Raw genomic sequence first — 26,345 nt, forward strand, 5'->3', positions numbered from 1 at the left:
TGTAGTCTCCTGGTGGGCAATTCAGCTGCATAGCACAGTCCCTTCAGCAGCATTTAAAGAAATGCAACTGTGATCACTTCAGTCATACTGCACACTCAGGAAGTTCAAAGCAGAAGCTTCCAGTTCTGATTAGTCTGGAGAATTGCCTGGAGACGAATGGATCTGAGGGCGGTACAGTAGCGTATTGGTTAGCACAGTGTTTACAGTACAAGTAACCCAGGTTCAATCCCCACTGCTGCCTGCAAATCATTTGTAAGTTCTCCCCATGACCGCGTAAGTCGCCTCCTCATGCTCCGGTTTCCTCCCACGGTCCAAAGACGTACCAGTTGGTAGATTCAACGGTCACTGTAAGCTGTCCCACAGTTAGGTCAGGTTAAACTGGGAGATTGCTGGGCGGCGCCACTCGAAAGCCCAATGCATCTCAATAAATAAATAAATTCTATTGTGGGAAGAATCCACTGCTGGTCATTAGTGGAACAATCAGGTTTGTAATCACAGTAAACCAAGGTTGGCAGCATGGTAGTGTGATGGGGCGGTGACCTGGGTTCAACTCCCACCACTGTCTGTAAGGAGTCTGTGTACATTCTCCCGGTGACCTCCGGATTCCTCCCACATTCCTCAGCACATCCTTGGACTCTGTCGATTATTGATGTAATCAATGCATTTCCCTCTGTGTTTCAACGTTTTGACCCACATGTGACAAGTACAGTTCATCTTTCACTCCAAGCTACAACCCCACTCAGTTTCATTCCATTACTTGACCCACTCCTTCAGGAACCCAACCCACACACGACACGGGTCCAATCCCACACCGACCAACTGCTCAGCCAGGACCTAGGACTGCTGAATTTCTAGGCTGCTTCCCTTTTTTTTAAAAAAAGACACAAAACAGAAAACCAAAAAAAACTTGAACTTTCAAAACTTCACTGCTGAAGGACAGAGAGACATGCATCTGAAAACCGGCACCATCTACCTGCAAATCCTTATTGTACGTGCTTGGCAGTCCCTTCAATGTCATTAAAAATCCAGAGCACTGTAAAAGGGAAGAAGAAATTATTTTAATTAAAGACTTATTAAAAAACAATTTTTACAATGCCATTTATCTCCTGGTACTTTAGAACATAAGAAAACAAAGAAATAGAAGCAAGATTGGGCCAGTTGGCCTCTCATGCCTGTTCTACTATTCAATAAGCTCATGGGTGGGCTTTTAGTTCAACACCACTTTACAGTACCAAAACTATATTCATTTATTCCCTTAATATCCAAAAAAATCCATCAGGTACTGTCTTCAATAGACAAACAGGCTGAGCCCCTTCTTGGTTACAGAATTCTACAGATTAATTACCCTCGGGGTAAACAGTTTTGCTTCATCTTAGCTCTTATTACAAGCCTATGGCTCTAGACACAACAACCGGGGAAGCATCAGTACATCCATCCTATTGCATTGCAATGGGATCACCTTTCATCCCTTTTAAAACAAAACTTTTTAAATGTGACAGCCCCCACGATCTATTAACCTAACAAATTCCTTACTGATTCTTAATGATGGCAATTTACAAATTAACCTGTGTGACAAAAAAAAAATTGTGTAACTATAAACCAAAGTATGTAGAATAAAATGATAATACCTCTACAAAAGAAAATTGTGCAACAGTGATTTCACTTCTCTTTCTGTCACGCACACACTCACACGTGCACGGAAATGGGAGCTCTTGTTCACTACATCACTTTCCACCCTCACATATACTGTCTGTCCCTGAATTCCTTGTTTCCTCCCTCCCTTCCTGTTAGTCTTTACACCCTCTCCCTTCCCATCCACAGTCGTCCATGTTACATAGCATCATATTGTCTCCAGCTCCTGATTCTAACTAGTTGCATCAGCACCTGGTATGGAATCTCCAAAGCACAGGACCGCAAGAGGCTGCTGGAAGTAGTAGACTCAACCAGCTCCATCTCGGGCACAACTCCTAGAATGAACATTCCTGTATTGTTTCAACGACAGTGTTTTATACTGTTTTTTTTTCGCTGTTTGCATAATTTGTTTTTTTTTGCATGTTGGGTGCTTGATGGTTTCTTTGAACAGGTTCCTTGGCTGTCTGTGGGAAGACAAATCTCAGGGTTGAAGACATCTTTAGTGCTTCAAGAAGGCAGCATCCATCACCAAGGATACTACCTACCAGGGTGTGCCCTCTTCTTATCGGTGTCATCAGGGAGGAGATACAGGAGCCTGAAGACCCACTCAAAGAGTTAAGAACAGCTTCTTCTACACCATCAGATTTCTGAAAGGTCCATGAACCCATTTAATAATGTCTTGCTATTCCGATTTATTTTACACTATATTCTGTAATCTTCAGTGATCTTTATTACATGGTACTGCTGCCACTAAACAATAAATCTCATATCGTATAAAACCATGACATAGGAGCAGAATTAGGCCATTCAGCCCATCGAGTCTGCTCTGCCACTCCATCATGGCTGATTTATTATCCCTCTCAACCCAACTCTCTGCCTTCTCCCCATAACCTTTGACATCCTGACTGATCAAGAAGCTATCAACCCCTGCTTTAAATGTACTCAATGGCTTGACCTCCACAGCTGTCTGAGGCAATGAATGCCACCCTCCAGCTAGAGAAATGCTTCCGCGGCCCTGTTCTAAATGGGCATCCCTCTATTCTGTGGCTGTGCACTCTGGTCCTGGGCTCACCAACTGTAGGAAACATCCTTTCCACATCCATTCTCTCGAGGCCTTTTAATATTTGCTATGTGTCAATGAGATACCCACCTCATTCTTCTAAACTCAAATACAGGCCCAGAGCCATCAAATGCTCCTCATTCATTAACCCCTGCATTTCTGGAATAATTCTTGTGAATCTCCTCTTGGCTTGGTCCAATGCCAGTACACCTTTTCTTAGATAAGGGGCCCAAAACTACTGCCACTACTCCAAGAGTGGCCTGACTAATGCATTAAAATGGTCCACATACATTAACCCTTTCATTTCTGGAATAATTCTTGTGAATCTCCTCTGGGCTCAATCCAATGCCACCACACCTTTTCTTAGATAAGGGGCCCTAAAGCTACTCACAATACTCCAAGTGTGGTCTGACCAATGTATTACATCCTTGCTCTTAAATTCTAATCTTCTGGAAATGAATGCAAAGATTGTATTTGTCTTCCTTACCACTGTCTCAACCCGCAAGTTAACCTTTAAGGAATCCTGCACAAAGATCCCAAGTCCTGCACTTCTGAGTTTTGAATTTTTTTCCCCATTTAGAAAATAGACCGAACCCCTATTCCTTCTACCAAAGTAAATGATGATAAACTTGCCTACACAATATTCCATCTGCCACTTCATTGCCCATTCTCCCAATATGTCTAAATCCTTCTGCGGACTACCTGCCCTCACCCACCTTTGTCTAATCCACAAGCTTGGCCACAATGTGATCAATTTCATCATACAAGTTCGGATTCTGAAGAACCTTGCAATAAACAAAATAAGATACTTGGGGAAACACTGGAAGCGAGGGCCTCAGAGGACCTTTGTTTCAGCAAAAAGAGCAGAGAGAATCGGGGGGGGAAAATGTTATTTCCATCTCAACCAAACACAAAGGATCAAGAAATTGCAAACTACTGAGGCGATTTCACTTACCTTTGTGAATAATTCTCAGTTACACGTGAGTGAATGCATATCCAAGTGCTTATAAAAGAGGCTGAGTCAACTGTATTGAATCAGGAAGGGAGAGGGGGAGGGAGAGGGAGAGGTGGGGAGAGGGGGAGAGAGGGAGTGTGTGTGTGTGTGTGTGTGTGTGTGTGTGTGAGAGAGTGTGAGACAGTGAGATTAAGATTGAACACTCCCAGGACAGATCCTGCAACTCTGGCAAAATACATTAACCTTCTAATTTCTTGGTTAAGTTTTCAGGCTAGTTTCATTTGTTTGATTTGAAGGGAGGGTATGAGTCAGTAACACTGTCACACAATATCCTTACCCGCCCAAAAACACGGCCAGCTTTGCTTCGAATCAGCTCCAAACTGTCGGCATTCTTCTTCTGGGGCATCAGGCTACTCCCTGTGCTGGAAGAACAAGGAAACTCATTGCGTTGTCCATCACCCAAATAGCAGGTATCCTGCTGCGTACCTCCCACCTCATCACACACACACACACACACATCTGAGACTTGCACAACACAGACGCGCGCGCGTACACCCCCCCCAAGACTTCTCACATTCATGCCCACACTCCCCACACCCCACCATGCATGCACACATCTCTCAGCCAAATGCATGGCAATATGGCAGAATCAGCAGCTAGTTCCTGCTTGAGGAATCAGCTCTCCAAGGTCTCTGTATTCCAAAGCAACTCCTTGGCATGATAATTGTGGAATCGCAGCCTGCCGACATAGCAACTCCTTCACCACAAGAAGCTTGGCTAAAATGACCTATTTCAGTACGCTTCACGTTCAGTGGAAGACCAAGAAAGCAGAATATAAATGACTTTCAAATGCAAATATCAAATGAAGAACTGGAGTGCCCGTCCATAGTCCTAATGGTAACTCGGCAATATTGTACCCATCTTCAACAAGCTGCTCATGAGAGAACAAAAGAGAATAGGCACAGCAGATTACCGGGCCCCTCAACCCTGCCCTGCCATTCAATATGATGGTGGCAGAGCTACACCGGCCTCAACTCTTCTGTCCCAGTTCCCCATAGCCCTCAATTCCTTGACCTCTCAAATATTTATCTATCTCACGATCTGGTCTGCACTATCCCCATAGGGCAAAGACTTCCAGAGGTTCACAGCCCAGTGAGAGAAGGAATTGTGACACAAATCAGTTTTAAATGACTAACTCTTTATTTGTAGCTGCATCCCCTTGTATGGTAACTCGCCCACCAATGGGAACCTCTCAATATTTACCATGCATCTTTGAATACAGCTCTACTTTCATCTTTAATATCTCTATTTTTCCCTTTCACAGTTCTTTTGAAGACCCTGACCTGGAGTTACACACAGACTTTGGTTCTTGCAGGAATGGGACCCGTTCCTGGGATTTCATGACTGCCCGTTATCCGACACGCCAAGGGCACGGCCTAAGAGTTCGGCTCGCCTTTGGAGGCCTAGGATCTCAGGGCTCTGGAGACGGGTGGATTGAAGGTCAGTGTCCTGACAGACCGCTGTGCAGTGGGAGTCAGAAGATCTCTGGCTATGGCCCAGAGACCTGAGATCTTTGGGCACAGAGCTCAGAAAAAGCGACGCAACGGACCTTCAACATCATAAATCAGAGAGTGGTTTGCTATGTCTCCCTTCTCACTGTGAAACAGACATCTCTTTCTTCCTTATTAGGGAGAGAGAGAACCTGTGGTGTGTCAAATACTGGGTGAAAGTGTACTCTTTGGAGTACTGCAAGTCTGTGTCTTTGCTGATGCTTTGCTGTACACTTGAGTGCTCGGTGGCTGGTGCCGATGCGTTTTCTTTGCCAGTGGGGGGAGGGGGGGATCGTTACTTGCTGCCACTTAGGTGTGGGAGGGAGGGGGGCTGGGGGCAACTTTGGGGTCCTAACATTCGTTCTTTGGGGCACTCCTCTGGTTTCGAGGATGGATGCAAAGGAAAAGCATTTCAGTATGTATATTATATACATTTCTCTGGCACTAAATGTACCTTTGAAACCTTTGAAAAAATATATATTGTAGACACAGTAAATCTAAAATTTAAAAAAAAATCTACCCTGTCAAAATCCTTTAGGGTCTTACATGCTTAAATAAGATCACCCCTCTTACTACTAAGCTGCCAGGAATATAGATTGGCACAGTCCAGTGTCCTTTAAAAGGACACCCTCACACCTCCGGAATCAGCCTGGTAAATTTCCTTTGGACAGTTTCCAATGTTCCCATGACCTTTTTTAAAAAAGATCTAAAGTCTGTGCAGTATTCCAGGTGTGGGCTCAGTAACAAACATCCTGTACAACTATTACGAAAGCTCCCTATTCTTAAACTCCAACCCCTTCACAGTGAAAGCTAAAATATTGTTCACCTCCTTACCCGTCACACCTGCTAAGTTTTTGTGATTCATGGACTCAAAGCACCTTCATGAGTGAACTTCACTCATTTTCATGTGGATAATAATCTAGTCTTCGACTCCTCTTACCCAAGTGCATTGCCCGACACTTCCCCACATAAACTCCACTTGTTAGATTTTCACCCAGTCACTCGATCTAAGCAGAATCACAAGGTCCTCAGCACAACATGCCCTTCCCCTGGAGAGCAGCCAGTCTAAAGGCTGAACAGAATTCCACGCCATGGTCTACATGCTCAATGAAGTGACTGGCAGAACATGTATTAACTAAACATCTGCAAGAGTGGGATCTTCCCGAACAGCCATTCTGATGATAAAAGTCCACGGTGAAACTCTCAACCATTTTCCAGCTTTTGGAGACGCCGCTCAGCAAAACCAACCAGGTGTGAAAGATGAAATTCACTAATTCCTCCTGTGAACCAAGGTTTGGCTGACTGAGTGGGGGGGAAAGTGTTTGAAGGCCAAGGGTTTAAAACCAATGAAAAGCTCAAAGCCTGCCATCCAGCCACGAAGGCTCCCCTCTTGCTTGGTCTCCCTCTCCATCCACCTTCTTATTCAGGCCTCTACCACCTTCACTTCTGGTCCTAATGAATGGTTTCAGCCTAAAACCTCAACCCATAGATGCTGCCTGACCTGCCAGTTTCCTCTGGTATTTTGTGTGTGTTGCTCAAGATTTCCAGCATCTGCAGAATCTCTTGTCTGGCCATGAAGTCTGTTGTCCTGCATATGGACCAAATGCTGGAGAGATACCACCCACGCTAGCACAGCAGAATCCTCCAAGCCCCCATTCACAGACCAATATCCCAGTACTCAGGTTCCAGTTACACTTTTCCCAGCTCAGAAGGGTTGGTTGAAACTAGGTTCCCGACACAGGCATTCTACTCCAAGCTCTCTCAAGAAAAATATTTACTAGAAAGGGATTCTAGACATGCTCAATGTTTGCTTAACAAAATAAAACATTGTACCCAACTTGCGAGATCCCTGATACGTGATCAACCAGAGCAGAGAAAGAGCATCCGGGAAGTCTAGTTGCTAGGAGCACAAGGAAGGCAAATGCAGAGTGCAAGAAACGCCCACCTCGCAAACTAACCCCTTCCTATCACCCCTCTCCCCACACCAGGCATCTCTTGCTCCACAAGTTCAACATTAGCCTCATCAGCCAAATCATACTTCATGGGACCACAGTGAAAATGAGTCACTTTCAATCCCAACAGACTGTATAAGGAGAACTCAAGTTTTCCTTACCAAAAGTCATTGGAACAGACAGAGGCCTTTTGGTGTCAAGTCTATTGTGTCATTCAATAAAGTTGTGATTGAATTGTAATCTCACTCCCCATTCCTGCCCTTTCCTCTTATCAACCACAGATTAGTTATTAACAATTGGCCCAGTTTCAATTACAATTTCCAAACCTCTGTCAATCCTAACACAAACATGCCAATCTACCAACTATTCTGACGTGGGCTACTGAGATATATATATATATTTTCAGAAAGTTAACTCCCAGTGCTCTTCTACGACCATTTTAGAGCAAAGTGACATTTCATCTCGTATGGAAAGAAAACTGTCTCACAGGCACATGAACTCCTGCACACAGTCAGAAAACCTCACAGCAATCACAAGGATCATATGAATGAAACTCAATATTTATTCGCACAGGTTAGAAACAAAAACGTATTGAAAACTCTTTATCCTGAACAATTCGACAGCATTGTTCAGTTCTGGCTCTCGGGCTGCTGCTTCTGGAGGTGGTTTGAGATGCAGGTTTCCACCATTAAATCTCGCCGTTCACGGATTTCAGTTGCAAACTACGCCTCCCATCAAACTCAGAAAATGTACGCAGTTAATTCACGACAAAACACACTTCACCCGAACAAATGACATACTGACTTTGTGGCTACATAATGAAAGAATAGCTAAATCATTGATTATTGACATACCTGTAGGCATCGGACAGTGTTATAAATCCAAATTCTTTTGTGCTGTAAATGATTAGATCCTCAGACATCTTACTGAGATGTATCTGGCACAAGGAGCACCAGAACAGAATCTCAGCTTTAAAGAAAACAAATATTTGTTAAGAGCAAGAACGAATGTAATGGCTGTTCACACATTGAAACACTCTGCTGGATTTTAATTTGGTTGAAGGATGATCATCTGTTACTAACTTGAACCCATCACTGCCCTGTGGTTTAGGTTGAAGATTCATCTTTGGTATGCATTCTTCCTACACGATCTACCAACTTACCCCTGAGAAGCGCTCACTTTCTTTCCTTCTCATACGAGCTTCCAAGGAACTTTGCTTTCCCTCCTCACAACCAACCTCAACTTGCTTCTTCCTTTATCTTTCTTAAACTTAACCTCATAATGTTGCTTGATTTTAAGTTACCATCCTTTTCTCAGACAGAAGCCACATTCTCTTGCCAGTCACAACAGATGCAACCTTTACATACCATGCTTGCTCCTTGAATTAGCAATGTTTATTGGAATGCTCCCTAAAAACATTCTATTTAATACTTCAAGCAGTCTATTCACTTCATGTTTATTTTTGCAGTAGAATCTTTGAAATATAATCATTAATATCCATTCATCACCTTCTGAATGCTTTCTTTGTTATTGCAATCTAGCTAATGCATGGAAGTGGTCACAGTTTGACTTGATCCTTATTGTACCCAGTCCCCCTTTTATACAGACTATTACTTGGTCCAAAATCAAAGCTTTTCCCCATCATCTGCAATCTTAGGCAAAACCCCTCTGATCCAATCCTATTCTTGTTAGTAACATCCAGCAGCAAAGCGATATTACTAACGGTAACAGCTGATTTAGGTTTGTCCTTGAAAGGTACACCACACAGAGGTACATATTGACGAATGAAATACTTTAATACAACTTCAGTAACGAAGAAGCTTCAAAATAGTCAAACGTTCCAAGTAATTTCACTACTTAGCATAAAAGACTGAAAGAAAAATGGTAAGACCGATGAAGTGTGTTTTAAGGAGTGTCTTAAGAAAGTAAGAAGTAGAGAGGACAGGAAAATGTGCAGAGTAAGTTCCAGAGTTTTAAGTTGTGTCTGAAAGTAGAATATCCTTTGGCACCAGAATTGGAGGCTGGTGAACCTCCTACCTCTGGAGGGGGGTCAGAGAATCAGGGAGGGTGGAGGTCACAGTGATATTTGGAGGGACCAGACTTTTGAACTTTAAAGTTAAGTGGGTTCACACTGAACAAATTGTAACCTGCATTTGTTGTAGAGGTGGTTTACTTTGTGAAATAAATAGTACTTGCCAACAAAGTCTCTCTCACTGGTCGCATCCATGCTGTTCAAACTAATCGCATCAAACTGCAGCTCTGAAAATCAAACAAGCAACTCAACAGTCAGTGTAAGACAAATCGCTTCTTGACAGATTTTTCAAAACATCCCCATTTTAAGAAATTTCAAGTTATTGGGAAGTTACATTGAAGGATTTGTTCTGAGGTTAATATAAATTAACTAGGTTTCTTTCAAAACAGAATCAGTAAGATTTCTTCCTTTTCTGCCACTGTGACCAAGTTACAGCTGATGGTTTTTAAATCCTCCAGAATTTAAAATCTGAATTATTATTAAAGTGGTACTGTCACTCTCAGCAAGATTCAGACCACAATTTAGAAATTCTAACAAATTCGACTGTTGCAAAATAAGAGGCAAAATAGAGTACAAGACCAAAGAATGTAGGAGTGGGCCATTCAGCCCATCAAGCCTGCTTTGCCATTTAATCATTTATTATTCTTCTCAACACCATTTTCTGCCTTCCCCCTATAACCTTTGCCTGGCCTTTTAATATTCGATAGGTTTCAATGAGGCCCTACTCATTCTTCTAATTGCAGTGAATACAGGCCTAGAGCTCCTTTTACGTAAATCCTTTCATTCCCAGGATAATTCTCATGGACGTCTGGATGCTCTCCAATGCCAACACATCCTTTCTTGGATAAGAGGCCTGTGTGCTCAAGCAGCCTGCTAGATTCAGCTCAAACCGCATCATCAAGTTTGCTGATGATACCAATGGCCATTATGGCCTCGTCAACAACAACGAGCTGGCACACAGAGAGGAAGCAGAGAGGCTTGTCAAATGGAGTGAGAACAACAACCTGAGTCTCAACGTGGACAAGACAAAAGAGATGACAGTGGACTTCAGGAAGGCACCGGTTGACCACTCCCCATTGCACATCAATGGCTCTGCCGTGGAGAGAGTGAAAAGCCCGAAGTTCCTTGATGTGCACATATTGTATGATCCAACCTGATCCCACAATTTCTGCTGTGCAGGTTGACTCTGTGGTTAAGAAGGCATACGGTGCATTGGCCTTCATCAACCATAGGATTGAGCTTAGGAGCCGAGAGGTAATGTTGCAGCTACATAGGACCCTGGTCAGACCCCACTTGGAGTACTGTGCCCAGTTCTGGTCACCTCACTACAGGAAGGATGTGGAAGCCATAGAAAGGGTGCAGAGGAGATTTACAAGGATGTTGCCTGGATTGGGGAGCATGCCTTATGAGAATAGGTTGAGTGAACTCAGCCTTTTTTCCTTGGAGCAACGGAGGTTAAGAGGTGACCTGACAGAGGTGTATAAGATGATGAGAGGCATTGATCATGTGTTTAGTCAAGAGACTTTTTCCCAGGGCTGAAATGGCTAACATGAGAGGGTACAGTTTTAAAGTGCTTGTAAGTAGGTACAGAGGAGATATCAGGGGTAAGTTTTTTTTTAAAAACGCAGAGAGTGGTGAGTGCGTGGAATGGGCTGCTGGCGATGGTGGTGGAGGCGGATACAATAGGGTCTTTTAAGAGACTCCTGGACAGGAACATGGAGCTCAGAAAAATAGAGGGCTATGAGAAACCCTAGGTAATTTCGCAGGTGAGGACATGTTCAGCACAGCTTTGTGGGCCAAAGGGCCTGTATTGTGCTGTAGGTTTTCTATGTAACATCTCCTGAGGAGTCAATAAGGCACAGCAGCGCCTACACTTTCTGAGGAACTTGAGGTGTGCAAGGGTGCCCGCCCCCATCCTAACAACTTTGCACAGGAGCCCCTATCAAGAGGGTCCTGTCTGGCTAAGTCACTGCGTGGTACGTAAGCTGCGAGGCATCAGATCGCAAGGCCCTACAGAGGACGGTCAAACTGCTGAAGGGTCCGTCGGGGTCTCCCTTCCCCGTATACGCAACATTTGCCAACACCGATCCTGAAGGGCCCAAAGCATTGGTGAGGATCCCTACCATCCATCCCACAATCCCTCTGACCCACTACCATCAGGAAGCCTGGACTGCCAGACTGTGAGACTAGCGCAGACCTTCCCAGGAACAATGTCCCAGCACTAGAACAACGAGCTGTTTACTATTTGCTGGGCACTACAGGCATTTTGAATTATAATTCATTAACTTATTTATGGTAATATTTTGATTTATATACATGTTTTGTGGGTGCACTGTGATCCAGAGGAACAATGGTTCATTTGGTTGTATACATGTACAATCAGATGAACTTGAAACTGCTCCCAATACTTCAAGTGCAGTCTGACCAATGCCTTATAAAGCCTCAGCATTTCATCCTTGCTCTTATATTCCAGTCCCCTCGAAATGGATGCTAACATTGGCCACAGAGCCCAATTAATTGGTTAGCAAATCAATCAGCAGTTTGTATTGAAAATGATTAGAAAGTTTTCAGTATTTATTTTTGCAACTTTTAAACCTTACCTGTACAAAGAAATTCTCTGTCAATCTGAAAAGGATTTCCAGCAATGGCACCACTAGGAATTAAAATAGCAATTCTAATGAATCAATAGTTTTCTGTTCTTAATTGATCCTAAAGTACTGATGCACAAATTCATTCTGCGATGATCAGTGAATTGACATATCATAGGTGGATTAGAACATTGAACAGTGCAGCCCACAAATGTTGTGCTTAACCCTTTAACCTTCTCCAAGATCAACCCAATCCTCCTCTCCCACAAAATGATTGTGTTTTACTACTGTAAAAGGTCCCTGGAGATAAAAAGATAAAGCACCTTCCCAATGGTAGAACATTGGTTCTTCTCCTAACTTCATCCAGTCTTTCAGCATCACGAGACAAGGCAATGGCATGGCTACAAAATATAGAAAACATTTCTAGTGAACAAAGTTCAGCAGCAGGTTAACCTTGCAAGTTTTCAACAATGATTAATCAGGATCATTTCATAACTATTTGAATTTTAGTACAACTGTCAATATTTTGGCATTGATTTAAAGAATTTCCACTGAAGCATTTTCAACATTTTTTGGGGTATTTCACAGCACTTTAAAGCCAATGCATCTTTTTTTACTACTGTCTTTCTGCAGCACTTCAGTAACAGGTGATGGTCTTTTAATCTATTTCTAGAAGGATTGTTTCAGAGATTACTGTCAACCAGAACAAATGAAGAATTTATATCTAATGAACCTCTCTCTCTCTCCCTCTCTCGCCTCACCCCCCCCCCCCACCTGATACACCAGAGCTTTTTAAATTTAGCTTCAAAATACTTCAGATCATGATCTGAACTTTCCATTTATTGTTCCTCTGGACCCAGCTTTAAATTTGCAACATCATCACTTCTTACATTTACTATCTCCTGCCTTTTACCCTACCCAGGAATTCTTTATTTGTCCTTTCCACCACTTTCTCTTTCTAAATAACCTAACTTTTGTCTTATCTTTGGTTTTTGGCAGATTTGATGAAAGACCTTCAATTCATTTCTCTCTCTACTCAATGCCAAAGTTTCTAATAGTCAGCTTGCCACCACGCATAAGCTCCAGCCACTTTTATTATTGCACCTTGCATCTTGGCGATCCTTTGCAGTTGTGGTGCAGTTTTTAGTTAAAAACTTAATCTGACCAGAATTTAAGTCAACATGAAAATAATCCCAATAAAAAGCAGTTACTTGCAAATTGTGTGATAAATTTAGAGTTCTTCATTCTGATGTGTTAACAAGTCAAAAGAAAATTTCACCCCACAATTTTGCTTTAAGCTTATTTCTATTTTTTTCCTGGTCTAGTCTTTTACTTTAATTCCGAAAATGACACATTTTCTCACAAAAGAGTTTCCAAATTGGGAATTAAAAACTGGCTTTCGTTATCACCAATTCTCACTTATTTATATTTTGACATACAGAATCGTACATTTAAATAGTGCTTTCAATGAAGTAATGTATCCTGATGTACTTCACAGGAACATCAGCAAATGTAAAACAGATATTAAGAGAAGGTGGTGGGAAAGGTCAACATCAGAGTTTCAAAGGAGCATCTTAAATAAATAAAGGAGGTTTGAAAATAAATTGCAGAGATGCTTAGGAAGCAAATTCCAGAGGTTTGGGCCTGGTCGTCTCATGCCTCTGAAAACAGAATTAGGAAAACGGACCAGAGACTGGAGCAGGAAGTGAACAACACTCCTGTAGGTTTTCAGCATTGTAGAATGTTTGAAAGGGAAGGCAAGGCCACAAAGGAAAGGGATGAGAGTTTTTAAATCAAAGTAATTAGCACACTATGGTTCAAAAATCACTGCCTTCAGTAAATTAAAACCTTTCAAAACCTTACTCTTCAAACCTTCTGATTAACCCATGATAAAAGTTAGCGTTTCAACATTTAAAAGCCCGAGCCCATCAAGCAAAAAGCTGTGGTAAATTTTGTGACTTTATCTCTGCAAGTAAACAAAACCTGCTAAAAATTAGAGAGCATGTGACCTCCATTTAACACGAATGAAAACAGGATCACCTCAGCAGCCAGTGACTCCATCGGATTGGTTGGGCCCTCTGCATGTGAGTATAACCAGGAAATAGGATGTCAATCTCTCTGGAAGACAACAGGTTTACAGTTACAACCATGGAACTGGAAATATTCTAGTAATGCAGGAAAAGAGTCACAGATCTGTGTTACAGACTTTATTTAATGATACTTTTCACAAAGAATATGATTTGACCATGTTGTCTAAAAGTGATGTAGATCACAAGACATCTTGATCTTTGATCCAGAGGCCATGCAGCTCCCAGAGACACTTAAAATCATGGACGTGGACTTAGTTTTTTTTTTTAAAAAAGCTACTTTTAATTAAGGGAAGTGGGGTGGAGATCCATCTCTACCAAAGGAGATGTAAGGCACCCCTTCCCTCTGCTAGCCTGCAGGTCACCCTCAGGAAATGTCTAACCCCTGCTTATCCCCCTTGATCATGATCCGAGGAAGCCATGGAATCAGGTGGTGGATGGTCATATGAGCAGCTGGGGCACATCACAATTCCTGGTTATATGACAATCTCTGACTGGGATCACCCGACTTGCAAAGGCAGTACCCAGAAGAAGGCACCCCTCTAGAAAAATTTGCCAAGAACATTCATGGTCAAGGCCATACTTTATAATTTATGGCTGATTATAAAGCTGAGAGGCCTACAGAGTAGGGGAATTAGGGTTATGGAGAACAAGCAGATAGGAGGGATGAGTCCATGGCCAGACCAGCCATGATCTTATTGAATGGTGGAGCAGGCTTGACGGCTCAGATGGTCTACTCCTGCTCCAATTCCTTATGACATGAAATCCATTCAGTCCGACACCTGAGTAAGTTACAGAACACCCCTGAAATTAATGATCAGTGCTGAGGCAGTGCAGAGGGTCAGGTGGACCTATATCTTAGCCAAACCTTCTCCTGTATTTTTTTGACGCTGTATAAAGATGAAGAAGGAATGCAAAGAAGGTTTACAAGAACGTTGTCAAGACTTAAGGACCTAAGTCAAAGGGAGAGGTTGGGCAGTCTAGGCCTGTAGGATTGTGGGAGACTTGTGGGGTGACCTTATAGAGGTGTATAAAAGTATGAGGGGTATACATAGGGTTAATATAGTCTTTTTATCACCAGGGAAAGGATATCAAGAATTTGCCAGCACTGATTTAAAAGACAGTTCTTCTCACAGGGTTGTGTCAGAGAATACTATCAGCCAGCATACAGGAAGAATTTACATCCATTTAATCTATCTCTATCCATTACAATCACAACATTTAAAAGACATTTGCAGAAAGACATGGGTGAAACCTTTAGAGGGTTTTGGCCTTCATCAATCATAGCATTGATATTAGAGGTTGGAGCGTTATGTAGCAGTTGTACGAGGCATTGGTGAGGCCACATTCGGAATATTGTGTTGGGTTTTGGTCACCCTGCTGCAGGAATGTAACCATTAAACCAGAAAGCATGCACAGGAGGTTAACGAGGGTGTTGCCCAGACTCCAGGGCATGAGTTCCAGAGACAGGTTGAGCAGGTTGAGACTTTTTTTGATTGGAGCGTAGGAGAATGAGTGGTGATCTTACAGAGGTGTATAAAACGAAGAGGGGTAAAGATAGGGGCAAATTTCCCTCTCTTTTTTAAAAAAAAAACAGCTGTGTAGAACAACCATTGCTCTGAGCAGGAAACTTCACAGCCTGAAACTGCCAGGTACTTTAAATGTTTTGTTATGCAATGTGCACACCAAACAAACACAAACAGCAATTCACAACACAAATTACCAGGTGACTTGATAGAGGTGTACAAGATAATGAAAGGCATTGATCCTGTGGATAGTCAGGGGCTTTTTCCCGGGGCTGAAATGGCTAGCACGAGAGGGAACAGTTTTAAGGTGCTTGGAAGTAGGTACAGGGAAGACATCAGGGTTAAGTTTTTTTTTCTTTTTACACAGAGAGTGGTGAGTGTGTGGAATGGGCTGCCGGCGGCAGTGGTGAAGGTGGAAACGTAGGATCTTTTAAGAGACTTCTGGATGGCTACATGGAGCTTAAAAAAATAGAGGGCTATGGGTAAAGCCTAGGTAGTTCTAAGGTAGGGACATGTTCAGCACAGCCTTGTGGGCTGAAGGGCCTGTATTGTGCTGTGCTATATGTTTTCTATGTTTCTAATAAATGACGTTAGACAGTCAAAACAAACACTAGGCACAATGGTAAAAGTAAAATATTTTGAATAGACAACGTTGATGTTCAGTAGGCCGTAAACAATCAGCTACCGACTTCCATTCTGTGTTTATTGTTACAATTTGTAAGTGTTGTAACTTGAAACACCAACAATGTAAATATGTTGAAGCTCTAAAATGTTTTAAAGTTGTGGTACATTTACTCTTCAGAAAATGTATGGATTATATCCATTAACACATAATTAACAGGGTAAATCACAGAGTATTTCATAATTATATTAACACAGATTTCAAAATTACATTGATATTTTATAAAGTTCCTGCTGCATGGCAACGAAGGCTGTGTGCATGGCAGTTAGTGTGCGGCTGTGCACCCACACAGCTTAGAGGGAACAGCAGATAAGGGTGAATGTGCACAGTCTTTTTCCCAGTGTTAGGAAATCAAGAACAAGAGACGTGAGATTAAGATCAGAGGGAAGACTGAGCAGGAGCCTGAGGGACAAGTTTATCACTATGAGGGTGCTCAATATATGGAATGAGTTGTCAGAGGAAGTGTAAGGCCTTAACAACATTCAACAGATACTTGGACAAGTACATGGATAGGAAAGGTTTCAAGGCAAAGGAGACTAGCTTAGGTGGGAGTCTGTGCTCAACTGACCAGTTGAGCTGATGGGTCTGTGTCTGTGCTGTTTGACTCCATGACCATGTTTTCCCAGTTCCTTCACAAACAAGAGAAAATCTGCAGGCACTAGAAATCAGAGTGACACATACTAAATACTGGAGGAGCTCAGCAGGCCAGGCAGCATCCGTGGGAAAAAAAGTACAGTTGATATTTCAGGCTGAAACCCTTCAGAAGGACTGGAGAAAAAAAAAGCTGAGGAGTAGATTTGAAAGGTGGGGAGGGGAGGGGAGAGAGAAACGCCAGGGGACAGGTGAAACTTGAAGGTGGAGGGATGAAGCAAAGAGGCTGGGAAGTTAATTGGTGAAAGAGACAGAAGGCCGTGGAAGAAAGGAGAAGTGGGGCGAGCAGCACCAGAGGGAGGCGATGGGCGGGTAAGGAGAGAGGGACAAGGGGATGGGAAATGGTGAAGGGGGAAGGCATCATTGGAAGTTTGGGAAATCGATGTTCATGCCGTCAGGTTGGAGGCTGCCAAAACGGAATATAAGGTGTTCCTCCAACCCAAGTGTGGCCTCAACATGCCAGTACAGGCCATGGATGGACATATCGGAAAGGGAATGCAAACAACTACCATCTCCGCTCTAACTGCCGGAGGAGAAAGGAGGGCTGTCTATAAGTGTAGAACCAGATTCTAATTAGTGCACAGGAGAGCAAGTCCATATCCTAAGCACATATGCAATTAATAACAGCAGATCTATAAAATGTCATTCTGTGCATGTTGCTGAAAAATCAACACAAAGGCAGAAAACAACAGGAAAATCCCAGATTTTACTTGGATTACTAACATTTTCCATACTGAAGCCAGCAGAGATCCTGTCTAACATGTCGCAGCATAAAATAAGCTCCCATTGCAGATGATTTAATAGAGTCTCTGAATGATTATAACAGTGTTGGACAGAGTGAAGAACTTACACAGCAGCCCTCTCCACCATTGTTTTAATCAGCAAGTTCAGATGGCCCATCAGAGCAGAGATTTCATCTCGCAGCCAAATTCTCAAATCAGTCACCGTCTAAAAAAAAAGGTTCATTTCATGCAGTTAATTACAGCTTAGAGTTGCAAAACTGCCCAAAATCAAGCAGGATTCTGATACACAGATGTACAGAAATCCACACACACCAACTGTGAGCAAATGCTGGTCTTTAGAGGACATTGGGATCTGCTGCAGTAACACAGTGTCCTTTTGTTCCCAAAAGTACCTCGGCATGTCAGCAAGAGACAGTTAACTCGGCCTGACATGGGAACTCACCGACAAAAGTCAGAAACATCGGAAAATGCTTGCATGTGTACACGGAGAAATCTAAAATATTAACTCAAGTTTGTACACTTCAATCCATGGATATTTGGTGAATTAAGTAATTAGTAGAAGACAAGTCAACCACACAAACCAAGATGGTCTTCAAACGTGAAGCATGGTCTTTGTAAGATCAACATAGCTCAGTTCAGGTGCCTTAGATCACCTCAGAACTCCTGGGATATGGATAGAAAGACAAGGTTTCGAATAAATCATGTTTATGCCCCAGGAACTGGACTGGAATCAGCTCTACCCAACATTCCTTTAGGAACAGGGTCTCCAAAAGTGTGCAGCTCTACTACAAAATCAGACCATAGATTAAAAACAGTGCGATTATTTTCCTTAGTGAGGTTTAGATTGAATAAATACTGTAGGCATTGCAGGGCATGAAAGCATAGAAGTACATCATGTGATTTCTGACACAGTGTTGCGTCAGATACTGGCACATCACTGTTGTTCGAAGAAGCAGCAACACCAAAGAGACTACACCACACCAGTTGATCAAATGACATATAATGAAGGTAACTGGCAAGAATACAACCAACTTACGAGTTGGAAGTTGCTCAGTATAGCATAGGGATTGAACTTGCCTGATCGTTTCTGCTTCGACCGGTGTGCAATTTGCCCGCTGGTTCTCCAATCAGTTCCTGAAATTAAAAAACTGTATTTCAATAACATATTAAAAACCCTCATCATTTCTGATGATAGTCAGACAATAACTTTATAGTTACGTAATGGATAATGGTCAGAGATTAGATTATCTACAGGATGTTGGCCTCAAGTTTAGCACTTATTGGGCTATCATGGTAATGAAGTTATTAACACAACACTTTCTAGTACAGGCGACAGTTCCTGCTGCTACCTGTAAGGAGTTTGTATGTTCTCCCCGTAATCGCATGGGTTTTCTCCAGGTGCTCCAGTTTCCTCCCACAGACCAAAAAGGTATTGGTTGGTAGGTTAATCGGTCACTGTAAGTTGTCCCATGATTAGGCTAGGGTTAAATCGAGGTATTGCTGAGTGGCGTGGCTTGAAGGGCCAAAAAGGCCGATTCCACACTGTTACCTCAATAAATAAATCTCCCAGATGTTGGTCAAGCAGTTAAAAGAAGGCTGAATCAACAAGACCTTATAGAGAGATAATTTTACTCATGAACTTATTAATATATTGAATTGAAATATATTTAATAGTTTGTTGGCATTTGTTCAAGTCATTAGATAGCAATGTAATGGTGATGCCAATGTTCCTGGTAATTAGACTGGGAAAACTGGATTTCCACGGATACTCAGGGCAGGAAATTTTGCAAAGGCTCAGCAAGTCAGGATTTACAGTTCTTATGTTGGCTTGGAATTCCATGGAATCCTCCCAGATATAGAATTAAATCCACAATGGTTACAAGTAACCTGGCATAGGCAAGTTATCTAAAGTGGAAGGATTCCCAAATGGCTACCAGATCTCCCTTTGAGTACGGTCATCATTTGTGTGACAATTTAACTCATTGATTCAAGTATCCGCATTTGCCAAAGGTTATTTTAACTTTTCATGACTGGCTCCAAGGGTTTTGAGAGTTATTCTGGATTAGTTATCACAAATCCTCAGTTTTGGTCACAGGATCCTGAAGACATTAGGAGAGTTCCTTCAAAATCTCTACGGGTGTTCCTCAGGGCAGTGTCCATGGCCCAACTATCTTCAGCTGCTCCATCAATAATCCTCCTTCATTCACAAGGTCAGAAGTAGGTATGTGCACTGATTACTGCTCTATGTTCAGCACTGTTTACAAATCCTGTGGTTTTGAGTTTCTCCACCATTTTGTCCATTGCAATGCAAAGCGGTCACAGTTTTGCCATACTGAGATTGTAACTGGAGCTGTGTAGGTTGGTTTGACCACCTCCAAAATGATTTCTGATTCCTGTGCCCTGTGGGTGTTGAACCAGACAGAATCTGGACATTAGTAGAAGTAACCTGGCTTATAAATTCTAGCTGCACTCCCAAAATTATATCCAAATACTCCTGTGAATATCAATTCATTGAATCCTCTTTTTTTTTATAAAAGGATTACTGAACTTTGAACAGATTAGTTTTGTGGTCATCTTACCTTCAGTCTTCGCTCGTGGGCAGTATGAATGTCCTCGTCTCCTTCTTTAATAAGGAAAGCACCTTTGCTCCATTCTTCATGAATCTGAAAATAGTTTGAAATCAAAAGTTTTACGCACAAATTATAAAGTGCAATTTGTACCAAAATTATTCCCATCCCTCTTTGTCAAAATGGAAGACTTTCAGTAATAATGGTGCTAACTATTTTTAAGAAAACAAGTTCTGCACTTAACAGTTCTGTGGTATCTAATTTAACATAGAACATGGCACATAGAAATCAGGCCCTTCGGCCCACAATGTTGTGCCGCCCATTAAACTATCTAGAAACTGCCTAGAATTTCCCCATCGCATAGCCCTCTAATTTTCTAAGCTCCATGTACTTATCCAAGAGTCTCTTACAAGACCCCATTGTATCCGCCTCTACCACTGTCACCAGCAGTGCATTCCACACACCCACCACTCTCTGTGTGGAAAAACTTAACCCCGACATCCCCTCTAAATATAAAAGAAAGGATTTTCTCCTCGGATCTTAAGTGGGGATTCAGTACTGGCGGACAGACGTTTGAAGGTTGTTAATAGTCAAAATGAGAAAATGTTTGCAAGAACAAAGATGATCAGCAGAGAAAACAGATTTAAGGTAACTGGAATAAGTGAAGGGAGAACCTTTTAAAGCCGTATATTGCAGAACTCTGAAATACGCTGCTTGTGTAAGTGGTGGAAGATGATTTAATGGCAACTTTCAAAGAGCACTGAATATATATTTGGACACATTAAAATGTCCAGGACAAAGCAGGAAGGACCGAGTGTTTTGCTCTTCCAAAGAAGCTTGGTGGGGTATTCCTGTGGGGTATGATACTATGGCTATTTGCTATCACTTTTCTGTGAATTATTAATTAACATTAAGATTCAAGTCTCAGGATTGTTTGATGTCATTTCCTGTACACAAATGTCAATGAGAATGAAATAATTGTTGTTCTGGATCCGATGCAGCTCAAAATAAAAACACAAAAGGGTGTCGGCGTTGTCTGTAAGGAGCTTGCTCGTCTTCTCCAGCTGCACAGTGCTGTGTTCACACTGAGGTGTAGGAGTTTGTTCACTAAGGTCTGTGAGGCCAGAGTGCTGAATCCAGAAGCAGCATTCTGACATAAGCGTCCTTGTTTTCTAAGTGTGACAGGGCCAGGTTGCTGACAGATGTCATACAGTGGTTCTGCCAGTTAGCATATCGGTGAGTGTCCCGCATGGCAGGAATGGAGTTTTCATTACGTGCCAACATCAGCTGCTCAAAGCACTTCATAACAATTGGCATCAGTGTCACCAGGCAATAGTCATTTAGTTCTGAAGGTGTAGAGTTCTTTGGTACAGGGATAATAGTGGATGATCTGAAGCATGTGGTGATGGTAGCCTGGATGAGTGAAGTGTTGAAGATGTCCATGATGACGTCAATGAGCTGGTGTGCACACACCCTGGGTACTCGGCCTGGCAGCCTTATGGGGTTTGACACTCCGCAGAGTCCTCCTCGCGTCTAATAATGTCAATTAATTAATATGAATTGACATTATTAATTAACATAAATACTAATTAAGATTCACGGCACCAGTTAGTGATAAGCTGTCAGTACCTCCGGTTGAACTCAGTCTTTTTGTGTGTTTCCCCCAGCCGTCAGTCTGTGGTTTTGTATTGCCACGTGCTCCTGTCCCCACTCCTGCTCTACTCCGGCCCCCGTATCACTGAGTACTCCGTCTCTCATCTGTTTCTCATTATTACCTGTATTGCTGCCACCTGTGTCTCATTGTGCTCCACCTATCATCTGCCTCTCTGTTTATTGCTCAGTGTATTTCAGTCCTGTGTTTCCACCTGTTTGTTGCCAGATTGTACCAGTGAGTTTTCTTGAGCCTTTCCAGCATTTGTATCTGTGCTCTGTCTGTCTGAATATCAACTCTGCCTGTTTCCTGATTCTGGTTTTTGGATTTCTCTGGATGTTTTGATCTCTGCATGATCTTTGATGCCGACTTTGTTTGCACCTTGGGATTTGTTACTCAATTAATATCACTGTGTGCACAGTACTGGGTCTGTGATTAGATCCCTGCTCCTGTGTCTTGATGTAAGCATAACGAAACTTATAAAATGTTCTAATCAATGATAAAGAACGAACAAGGGATTCACCAAATAAGAGTGGGATTAGAACCAAAGTTGATGCAGAAGTTTTGTATCAATAAGGACGTCTCAAACATGCACAAAAATGCAACTATTGATGCCTATTTATAAAAGAATGATCAAAAACCATTTTGGATTTGAGACCCAAATTCAGTAAAATAGACTATCAGGGTATTTCATCAGACCTGGTCTGAGAATGTGTAGTCTCCAGGACCTTACCATAGACCATCAATCCTTGGAAATCCATAGTCCATATTCATTGGTCATAAGAAAAATCAACATTGAACTTACAGCTCATTTGGCTTAAGCTGTACAACTGTAATGGAAGTACTGAAAACATTTAAACCTTTAAACATTTACCAGAACCAGTCTGCCGCCCAGACTAGGGAGCAGTCTTATGAAGACAGGCTGAGCAAAGAAGAGTGTTTCTCCTTGGAGGAAAGGAGGATGAGAAGTGACCTGATAGAGCAACGCAAGAGGATGAGGCATTGATAAAGTGCTAGCCAGAGATTTTTCTTCCCCCGCAGGCAAATGGCTAATACCAGGGGCATAATTTTAAGGTGATTGGAGGAAAGTATAGTGGGAAGTCAGAGGTAGGTTTTGTTTTATACAGAGTGGTGGGGGTTTGGAACATGCTACCAGAGGTGGTGGTAGAGGCAGATACATCAGGGGCATTCAAGGATCTCTTAGATAGGCACATAGATGATAGAAAAATAGAAGGTTATGTAGAAGAGAACGGTTAGGTTGATCTTGGTTAAAAGGTTGGCACAACATTATGAGCCAGATTACCTCCACAGTGCTGTAACATTCAATGTCTGTTTGTCCTACCTTCTACAGACTGTGCTGTGAACTAAATTAACCTCCCGTGGCATTGCTCAAGGATTAAGCCCTCACAGACAATGGTTTGCCCATTTTAAAACCAAGGTATTACACACTGAATAATGTCAGGAAGTAAATATTATTTGAAATGGGAATTGCTAAAACAGAACCCAGACAGATAACGAAGGAGGGTTTCGACCTGTGGGGTCCCAGGATTCTGCTACCCATTTAAACCAAGAATCGCTGGAAGAAAGCAAAATTCCACCCAACTCCATGATGGAATTGCTTAATCATTAGACCTTTTTATTATGCACTAGTTCAGTCACTGGGATACAGAATATAGCTGAAGGTCGGTAAACCTCTTTTACCTTGTCCATTCCACTTAGAATTTGATCCAGTTCTGATTTTGTGAGCAGCCCGGCCTTCTCCAACGCCTTGGCATAAGCCTTGCTTCCTTGAATATCCGCAGCCCACATTCGTTGATCATAGGAAATAGAAGCATTAAACTTCTCCATAATTGGATCAATGCTTCCTACAAATCTTCCACCCCATAGCTTAGTACCCTAAAGATACAAAATGTTTTATTACGATTCACTTGCAAAACATAAGCAAATTAAGTGAACTAATCCAACCAAGTCATGGATTTTTCCACCACTTTAGTAGAAGCCTGAATGCCAGTTAATTATTGCAACAAGGGGCAGATTAAAATGAGTAACTTATTACACTTATTTTAAAAATGAAAGTCTACACTTTTCCCATTACTTTCAGTACCTTTGTCAAATAATTTGGAATCGCCATTTTTTATGTTATTAAAAAAAAACACTTTATTAGCCGTGATCCACTTTGGAACAGCCCAAGGCATTGAAAGGTAACATGTTTACACGATTATGTCTTATAGCGGGAGTCAGGATCTACACAAAGTGTGTGTTGTGCAGCTCTCCAATTCATGTTACAGAGTAAATGCAGACAATACATTGGGATCACGATTCCTCTGTCACCCTGGTAAATTTTAAACAAGGGGTACAGAATAACCTGCAACCAGCCCACTGGATTGTCACTGGGCATTGTTACACCCTTTGCTTCTTTCTTGCCTAAAACTATATTTTGCAGTGGAAGATATGTAACTTGCACATGAATTAAGCAAAGTTAGTATTATGCAGTAACATTCCTTCACATGTATGGGACTGGAACCATACAGAAAAGTACATAAATATAGAATGGGGAATCAGGAATCTAGGCTTTACTCATTACTTTCAGTAACATTCTCTAATGACTTCAAATCATCATTTCTAATGTTACAATATTACACTCTCATATAAGCGTTCCTAACATATAAGGGAGGTATTTAACTGTGTCGCTAAATAAGGTAATTAAATAACTGATTATTCTGTAATAGTTGGATAAATGGCTTTATTCAGTTACATGGGGCATTGGTAAGACCACATCTGCAAAGCTGCGTGCAGCGTCAGTCTTCCTAGTTCATGCCCTGGAAGAAATTCAAACATCACTTGGCTAAAGTGTGGATCGGTGAGGCTTGTATTTGTTGGGAGTTCGGAAGTCGAAAGGTGACTTGACCAAAAACTACAAGACCCCGGTGGATCTTGACAGCATGGAAGCAGAGAGGAAGTTTATGACCACAGGGTCTTGGCTGGAAAGAGTGTGTGTGTTTGTGTTCTAGTATTCCTCCCTCTTCCCTCTCTTCCATGGGCTTCCACCCTCTCCTATCAGACTCCCCCTTCTCCAGCCCTTGGACTTCCCAGCTCTTTACTTCACCTCTCCCCCTCCTGGTTCCACCTATCACCTGCCACCTTGTACTTCTTCCACCTCCCCCTCCCCACTTTCTTCCTCTAACTTCTCATCTTTTTTCCCCTCAGTCCCGATGAAGGGCCCAGGCTGGAAAAGTCGACTGTACTGTACTTTTTTCTCCCCCATAGATGCTGCCTGGCCTGCTTGAGTTGCTCCAGCGCTTTGTGTGTGTGTTTCCAGAACTTCAGTGTTCAGTGTGCAACTAAATGGCGCAACAAGCTCTGAAGGCCGACTGTACTTTTTTTCCCCTCAGCTGCTGCCTGGCCTGCTGACTTCCTCCAGCGGTTTGTGCGTGGCGCTGTGATTTCCAGCAACTGCCCAAGGGACCAAGCGGTTAACTCTCTGCTCCTAGGGTGTATTCACCACCCAATCTGAGAATAGTCAGCAGCTGCTCGGTAACTTCAAAAAAAATAACATGCATTACAACATATTGGGTTGACCTATTACCCAATCCCCTTCCGTGGTGTAATTGTATGAAACATTCACATCCTTGAACGGATGGGAAAAGGCAGGCACAAAAGTACTTACGACAGAGCACAATCCTGGAACCTGCGTGCAACTTGCATTTGTTTTGCCCCGGGTCAAAAAAAATTATCACGGAATAAAACAAGAGAGTTTAAAATTTAAGCGCGTCATTGGCACAGGAGGAGATCCATTCTGACATAAGCCAATGATGCGAGCTTTGACGAGGAAGAAAAATGGAGAAACGGTATTATTATGAGCGTTCGCCATGGGTAGACTTGCGGACAGTTAAGCCAACCCTTCCAGGTGATGTTTGCGCTGGGGAGCCTGTCTTGCACCGTTCACAGTCCCCAGAATGACGCACACAAAACGCTGGAGGAACTCAGCAGGTCAGGCAGAAATGAATAAACAGTCGGCGTTTGGGACCGAGACCCTTCTTCAGGACCCCACCCACCTGTGCCGTGCCGGGACAGCTCCCCACCAGCCCGTACCGTCCCGGGACAGAGCGCGGGGGAGCAGGAAACAAACCAGCATGAATTATTCTTATTGCGCGTGCTGACGTTTTTGGGGGTTTTTTTTTGCACCGAGCAGTTTAGGAAAGTACTTCACCTCTGGCGTGGCCATTTCTCGTGCAGAACTTCAAGGTGTCCGGGGAGGTGGAGGTAGACCTGAAGGAATCCTCGTCCTGCCTGTGGAGTAAACAAGCGTCAGATCACACTCCGCTCAAAAAGGTTCAGTAGCCTCGCCGATGGGCTCTCGCCAGATACGGTACTAGTACCAGGTACGACCGCAGTTCGCTCCGCTCCGGCTGGATCGATTTCAACCTAGAAAGTCCCAGTGCCAGGAAGCGGAATAAGCGACCATCCGCAGAGCTTGCTGGGATTCGTAGTCCTGACTGGACGCACTGACTCGATTCTACCCGCTCTCCGCCGGGGCAAGTGCCCTTGCCAATCGGCACCTCTTTGCAGACATCCCACCCTGCAAACACTCATCTCAGCGAGGTAGCACCGCCCCCCCCCCCCCCCCCGGGGGTCGACCTCCAAGGGCGTATGTACACAGGACATTGAT

The 26,345-nt window shown here is 42.8% G+C and overlaps 1 protein-coding gene across 1 annotated transcript in view; it reads right to left on the minus strand.

Moving 5' to 3' along the window:
* The window catches only part of asl (argininosuccinate lyase), a 38,710-nt gene extending 12,574 nt beyond the window's left edge, over positions 1-26,136 (minus strand). Inside the window, exons 1-13 of the mRNA XM_059973197.1 lie at positions 26,056-26,136; positions 25,887-25,966; positions 23,378-23,572; positions 20,038-20,121; positions 18,536-18,592; positions 17,566-17,663; positions 13,810-13,887; positions 12,093-12,170; positions 11,782-11,834; positions 9,346-9,408; positions 8,004-8,118; positions 3,985-4,069; positions 974-1,033 (exon numbers count right to left, since the gene is read on the minus strand). Coding sequence (XP_059829180.1) covers positions 974-1,033; positions 3,985-4,069; positions 8,004-8,118; positions 9,346-9,408; positions 11,782-11,834; positions 12,093-12,170; positions 13,810-13,887; positions 17,566-17,663; positions 18,536-18,592; positions 20,038-20,121; positions 23,378-23,572; positions 25,887-25,901 — 981 coding nt within the window. The 5' untranslated portion in view covers positions 25,902-25,966; positions 26,056-26,136. The remainder of the gene's footprint in view (positions 1-973; positions 1,034-3,984; positions 4,070-8,003; positions 8,119-9,345; positions 9,409-11,781; positions 11,835-12,092; positions 12,171-13,809; positions 13,888-17,565; positions 17,664-18,535; positions 18,593-20,037; positions 20,122-23,377; positions 23,573-25,886; positions 25,967-26,055) is intronic.
* Positions 26,137-26,345: the final 209 nt, after the last annotated feature.

Source organism: Hypanus sabinus, chromosome 6 (genome assembly GCF_030144855.1).
Source record: "Hypanus sabinus isolate sHypSab1 chromosome 6, sHypSab1.hap1, whole genome shotgun sequence".
Classification (NCBI taxonomy): Eukaryota; Metazoa; Chordata; class Chondrichthyes; order Myliobatiformes; family Dasyatidae; genus Hypanus; species Hypanus sabinus.